This window comes from Azolla caroliniana, unplaced genomic scaffold (assembly GCF_043228905.1).
Source record: "Azolla caroliniana isolate FFs.n. ecotype wild unplaced genomic scaffold, voAzoCaro1.0.p SCAF_6, whole genome shotgun sequence".
Lineage (NCBI taxonomy): Eukaryota > Viridiplantae > Streptophyta > Polypodiopsida > Salviniales > Salviniaceae > Azolla > Azolla caroliniana.
The window spans coordinates 20,047,708-20,054,518 of record NW_028230441.1 but is presented as its reverse complement, the minus strand read 5'-3'; the positions used below and the strand labels follow the sequence as shown (position 1 = coordinate 20,054,518).

The following is a 6,811-nucleotide window of genomic DNA, read 5'->3' as shown; positions in this document are numbered from 1 at the left end:
CCTTAAACCCATTTAAAGATTTAAACAGGTTTAATAAAGTTAAAACAATCCACTTCAACATTTTGATGTGGAACCCTAACCCTAACCCTAACCCATTTCACCATTTCAAAAACACAAAACCATGATTTAGAAAACACATTTTTACAAATAAGAAAAAACGAACAAGTCCCAATAAAAATACATACTTGAATGATTTTCCGGGTGGTAGTTACTGATCGTAATGTCGAAGAATCTCTCTGATTTGAAAATCCCTCCAACTAGCTCAATCTCTCTGATTTGAAAAATGATGAAAAATCGACAGGCGCTTGCGTTTTTATACCCTAAACCCTTCCAAGTCGGGTGTCTGAGAGAATTATGAGCAGGGTGTTTGACAATTATGAGCAGTGTGTCTGAGAATTATGAGCCATGGCCACAACTCCCGCAAAAACGGAGCCCCGTATCTGTTGTTTGTCATGGAGGAATCAAATTGCTTTTCCAATTCTAACCGTTTGATCTTCTTCTCAAGGTTGGGATTAGTTCAACCGATACTCCTCGTGGCAATGGTTCCATGGCTAGATATGGGAGGCCCAACGGCTCCTCCTACCAAAGATTGGATGTATTATGGAAGGAATACTTCAGAGGTCCTTCCCCTTGCTATCAACATCAAAGCACCAAGGTAAGAAGAGAGAGAGAGAGATTATATTATCGTCTTCGGAGGTCAAATATGATCTATGAGACCTAGGAGGAGAGAGAGAGAGAGAGACAGAGGGAGACAGAGAGAGACAGAGAGAGAGATTCATGTATTTTAAGAGGCTGAAATGGCGCATAAAACCGAATCATAAAATGTTGTGTCATCTTTGATAAGAAAAACCAAACTAAATGTAGCTAAATTGATAAAACTGCCCAGATAGCTGTAGGTCAGTCGGTAAGGTTGTTCAGTGGGAGAGTTCAAAAAGTCACACGTTCAACCCCTACATTTGGCTTTGGCTTTGGCATCTAGTCCAGTAATGAATATGGTGTGATTTGAACCCAGGTGCATGTGTTTGTAAATACCTGGTTTACCATTAGGTTACAGTCCAAAGAGAGAGGCGATTGATTTTGACATTCATGAAGGGCCATCATGATCCATGAGACAAAACAATTGTTACAAAGCACCCTCCCCTGCTGTGTAGGTGGGGGATTTCAAAATAGTAGAATAGAAATAAAAAGCAAAATCTGAAATGAAAAAGGAAGATTGTTTTGGTCGTGAAAGATTGTAAGAATTCCCAATAATCATGGCTGATGCCTTCATGTATGAGGCATTTGAAAGTTACATGTTTATCGAATCAAATTTTCTTCAACAAGCCATCTCGCAAACCATCTCTGGATCTCTTGAACCCTGATGGATGAAAGAAATTTGCTTGTGATTTTTCTGTCACAAATATCCAATTTCCCATATCAATCTAGGGAGGAAAGTTTTTATGCATTGTCCTTATTTTCAACATGTACTTTCAATATTCTTGTTTCTAGGAGCATTATGGAGTGTGAGATTGAGCTCTTTATGCCTACTGACCTTGTTGAAATATTTCATTCCTTAAGCTTCCCCAGACCTCAGTTCCATAAATCAGAGTTTGCATCACACATGCATCAAATACTGTTACTTGAATCCACCATCTTTGGGTTTTGCACAAGTGGCACATCTTCTCATTTCGCAGAATTGGCATGTGCCAGCTGGCATTCTCCTAGTTAGACACTTTAGGTATGTTAACTCTAAGGTATGCCAACTCTTAAGGTATTTGATACTGTGAACCACTTGGATTGCCTCCTTGTTATGGCACACTGCTAGCTAATGGCTTTCAGATTTGACAATACTTACCACCATGACTTTGATCTTTGCCACACTGACTGCTAGGCCATTTATATTCATAGAACGTCTGTGGTACATCCTGAAGCTTTTGCAGTCTCAGTTTTGCATATGCCAAAAGTATAAACATCAACTAGGTAAATCAAAAGCAATCAAAAGTATACCTGGTTTTTCCTTGTGCTCTCCTAAAGTTTCTTCGATGAACTCTTTCAGTTGGTCAATACATAGATTGGTTAGAGTAGGTGAGAGGGGGCATCCTTGTTTCCTCCCACTATGCTCATGAACTCTCTAGAAAAGTCCACCTTTATCTTCAACCTGCATTTTGATTATGCAGGTCACAGCTGTTTTCATGCTTATTGATATGCTAAAATTTCCATCCTTTCCAATAACTTTATCCTTAGGATTGTGTCGAAGGCCTTCTCAATTTTTACAAAATGGAATTACACTGTTTCACATCAGTTAGCATATTTAGAAATGTCCAAAGATAGATCTCCAACGGGATCTGCCATGTCTGACCCAGAAAAATGATAGCACAGCGATTCACTGTGTGGAATATAGCTGCTTGCTTTATATAATAGTGCCTTTGCAGCATGGATCTTTGTCCATATGTATTATTTATGTATTGTTTGAACCTGGATGCATGGGCTAACACTTTGCTTACCACTAGGGTATGACTCTCATATGAAAAAGAAGAGATGATTTTTTTTATCTAGATTTGATCTGAATCAGAGGACTTTCCACTCACAATTCATTACCAGTCTTTGCAGATTAATGAATGGCACAGTCCCTCTTGGGTTCATGAAGAGTTTCAGAGACGAGTATCTGTATATAAGGATTTAAAAGATGATCACGAGAAGGAGAACAATTATGAAAACTACTTGTTTTCATTTGTGCCTTTACTACAAAGTTGTGCCAAGGGGAAAGACCTCAATGAAGGTGTTAGACCACATGAGAAGGAGAACAGCTATGAAAACCATTTATTTTCATTTGTACCTTTGCTACAAGCTTGTGCCAAGGGCAAAGACCTTGATGGAGGTATTAGAGTACATGCAAACATTCTGGAAAGGGGTGTTTTACTACAGAACACCCCTCATATAGTCAGCAGTTTGATAAACATGTATTCAAAATGTGGTGCATTTGCAAAAGCACAACAATTGCTCGAAGGCCTTGGTACCCAAAACATAGTGTGCTGGAATGCTTTGATTACTGGGTATGCTGAGCATGGTAAAGTTCATGAAGTGTTGAACTGCTATGAAAGGATGCAAAGCAACAATATCTCTCCAGATGTAGTCACCTTCATTTGTATTATGAAGGCATGTGGTAGTGCAGGGGCTTTAGAAATGGGAAAACAGATTCATCTTCATATTGTCAGGAAGGGCTTACTACAAAAGAGTGCCACACTTGGGAATGTTTTGATTGGTATGTATGCCAAATGCAGCATGCTTGCAAAAGCACAAGAAGTTCTGGAGGAACTTCTTGTAAGAAATGTAGTCTCTTGGTCTGCGTTAATTGCAGGGTATGCCCAACAGGGGCAAGGCAATGAAGCATTTTATTGTTTCAAACGAATGAAGCTCGAGACACTTTTCCCGAATATTGTCACCTTCATTTGCATCTTGAAGGCTTGTAGTGGTATAGGAGCTATAGATAAAGGTAAAGAGATCCACGAGGAGATTATGAGTAGGGGCTTGATAGAGAAGGATGTTGCACTCGGGAATGCATTGGTGGATATGTATGCCAAATGTGGTATGCTTGCAAAATCACAACGTGTGCTCGAAGAGCTTCCTATCCGCAATATAGTGTCTTGGAATGCACTAATTTCAGGGTATGCTCAACAAGGGGAATGCCATGGAACCCTGACCTCTTTCGAACACATGCAAAGTGAGGGTCTATCTCCAGATGCGGTCACCTTCACCTGTATCTTGAAAGCATGTAGCAGTGCAGGAGCTATAGAGGTAGGCAGACACATCCATGATGAGATTGTAAGGAGGGGCTTGTTGGAGAAGGACATTGTGCTTGGCACTGCTTTGGTAGATATGTATGCTACATGTAATGTGCTTGGAAAAGCAGAACACGTGCTCGAACACCTTCCTTTCCGAAATGCCGCCTCTTGGTCAGCCCTTATTTCTGGATATACCCAGCAGGGGCAAGGCTATGAAGCATTGAATTGCTATGAAAAGATGCAAAATGAGGGTCTCTCTCCTGATGTGGTTACCTTCATTTGCATGTTGAGGGCATGTGGCAGCATAGGAGCTATAGACAAGGGCAAACAAATTCATGAAGAGATTGTGAAAAAGGGCTTGATGGAAAAAGATATTGCACTCGGAAATGCATTGCTAGATATGTATATCAAATGTGGCATGCTTGAGAAAGCACAAAATGTGTTTGAAGAACTTCCTTTTCATGATGTAGTCTCTTGGTCCACACTAATTTTTGGATATGTCCAAGAAGACCAAGGGCATGAAGCACTTAACTGTCTTCATAGAATGCAAAATGAGTGCGTCTCTCCAGATGTGGTCACTTTTATTTGCATGCTAAAGGCATGTGGCAACATTGGAGCTGTTGGTAAAGGCAAGCAAATTCATGAAGAAATATCAAGTAAATGCATACTGCAAGAGAATATTATGCTTGGCACTACTTTAGTGGATATGTATGCCAGAGGTGGAATGCTTGAAAAAGCGAGAGATGTGCTCGATGTCCTTCCTATCCGAGATATAGTCTCATGGAATGCATTAATTGTGGGATATGCCCAACAAGGGCAAGCTAATGAAGCACTAAATTGTTTTGAGCAAATGCAAAATGAAGGTCTCTCTCCTGACAAGGTCACTTTTGTCTGTGTTCTAAGTGCATGTAGCCATTCTGGCCTCTTGGTGGAGGCTCAAATGCTTTTCGGCAATATGGCTAGGAAATATAGCATTAGTCCGAGCATAGAACACCAAAGTTGTATGTTGATATTTCTTGGATGTTCTGGACACTTTGATGAGGTGACATCAGTGATTAAGGTGATGGCATCTTGTCAGTATCCTGACTTGTGGCTTGTAGTATTGGGTGCTTGTAGAAAATGGGGAAATGTGAAGCTAGGAAAGCTCGTGTTTGATCAAATCATGCAACTAGATGATAGCTGTGCTGCAGCTTATGTACTTATGGAGAACATTTGTGCAGCTGCTGGTATGCTAGAGGATGCAAAGAAAGTCAAAGACATGAGATTGAATTATGCTACTTGGAAGAAGCAAAAAAGTAGCAAATTCATTTCCTAGTACAAGACACAAACTCACTCACATAATCCTAACGTAATTCCAAGTTCTATCATTGCTATATTATTCTTATATGAATAGAAAATGCTCCATTCTTTGAATACATTGTTGAATATTTTTTGTCTCTTGATTCCGATGCATAGGCTTCACCTACATTGATACCACAACCTTGCTCCATATACTCTTACAAAGTTCATTAAAGAACAATGATCTGCAAGCGTGCACGTGAAACACTCCACCTTAGGGACCTGGAACATTGATATACCATTTGTCTATGACATTATCATTGACTCTTATATGTGATTTAGTCACTATATACAATATATATCTTATTCTGCGTGTATATATCAAGTACCACATACTCTTATCTATGGCATAATGTTTGCATTGTGTATTTGTACTTCTCCTAGTGGTCGATCGATTTTGTGGAAAGAGTTTATAATGACTAATCACATATACGAGAATCCACTAGTGTAAAAAATACTAGGTAGAACCATTATTATCCCTAATGTGAAGGGTATCATTGATATTAATGTTTTAAGCTTTCAACTCATTGAGTTTAGTGAAAATGTTAAGAAAGTCATTTTCTCATGTACAAACTATTGCTTTTTGGTGAAGCATATGTCTTGCAATGGCGCCAATAAATGTAGTAGAAGATACAAAATGGTTTGATGAGTAATTCCACGAGGCTTGAAAGGACTTTGTCTTGCAATGGTGCCAATAAATGTAGTAGAAGATACAAAATGGTTTGATGAGTAATTCCATGAGGCTTGAAAGGACTTACAACTTTAGCTAGAAATACCTAAAGTCAAAGGTAAAGAAAACCATCAAACTTACCTATATGCTTACAAAAGACCAGTTCAAAGAAACAGAAGAATCAAGAAGTTAGTTTATACATTTTCCACATCCGAAAGAGGGAGACACAAATAGCAATGGCCCCAGTTCGGTTCATTTTCTTTGCTTTGAAGCCAAACTAAACTGAACCAAACCATTTACATAAAACAAAAACCAATCCAAAACGGTTTATGAACTCGCAAGCCATTTAAACCAAACCATTTAAGAAAAGGTAAACCAAACCATTGAAACCAAAACCGTTTAGGGAAAAGTTAAAACCAAACCGAACCATTTAAGTCAAACTAATTAAAAAAAAAAAAACATTAAAATAAATAAGAATTTAAGCGTAAAATTTTAAATAAATAAAAACATTAATTAAACCATTAAATTAAATAAGAATTTAATTTAAATTATTTAAATTAATAAAAATAAAATAATAAACCATTAAGGAAAAAAAGTTACCCAAAAACCAATAAACCTTTAAACCAAACCATTTAAACCTATAAATAGATTTTTTGGAAAAAAACCTATAAACTGATAAACCCAAGTTTTAGAACCAAACCGAACCATTTATTAATATTCTAAACCAAACCATAATTTTTTTTGGAACCGATAAATTGTTAAACCATGGATTAATGATTCAATTCGGTTCGAGCTGAATTTGGGCCCATAGCTAGTTGCAACCATCAAATAATCATGGTCAGTTCCCTTATGGCAAAGCTATTTGGATGTATAATAGAAGTTAAACTAAGCGTGTGAGTTGAAAAGAATGGTAAGAGGGCTTCTCGACAAGTTGGTTTTCCAAAATTACCATAACATCATTGATTACCCCAACTCTTCATGGAAGAAAATTGTCTGGAAGGCAAAGGATTATATTTTATTGCTCTATAGGCTTCGACAAAGC

General features: G+C 38.0%; 1 protein-coding gene across 3 annotated transcripts; it reads left to right on the top strand.

Annotated features, from left to right (window-relative positions):
- The first annotated feature begins 430 nt into the window (after nt 1–430).
- On the top strand, nt 431–5,108 carry LOC147863262 (pentatricopeptide repeat-containing protein At2g33680-like). Of its 3 annotated transcripts, none has more exons than XM_087321028.1 (2): nt 431–655; nt 2,590–5,108. In XM_087321028.1, the coding sequence occupies exons 1-2, from the start codon at nt 548–550 to the stop codon at nt 5,074–5,076; spliced, it is 2,595 nt and encodes an 864-aa protein (XP_087177154.1). In that variant the 5' UTR covers nt 431–547; the 3' UTR covers nt 5,077–5,108. The 3 variants fall into 3 exon arrangements, with proteins under 3 accessions (XP_087177154.1, XP_087177153.1, XP_087177152.1); XM_087321027.1 differs by having other exon boundaries at nt 2,581–5,108; XM_087321026.1 differs by having other exon boundaries at nt 2,554–5,108.
- Nucleotides 5,109–6,811: the final 1,703 nt, after the last annotated feature.

Coding starts and splice junctions, on each gene's coding strand:
- LOC147863262 (XM_087321026.1), top strand. CDS start 548: ATGGCTAGATATGGGAGGCCCAACGGCTCCTCCTACCAAAGATTGGAT. Junction 656..2,553: donor ATCAACATCAAAGCACCAAG/GTAAGAAGAGAG, acceptor TCTGAATCAGAG/GACTTTCCACTCACAATTCA.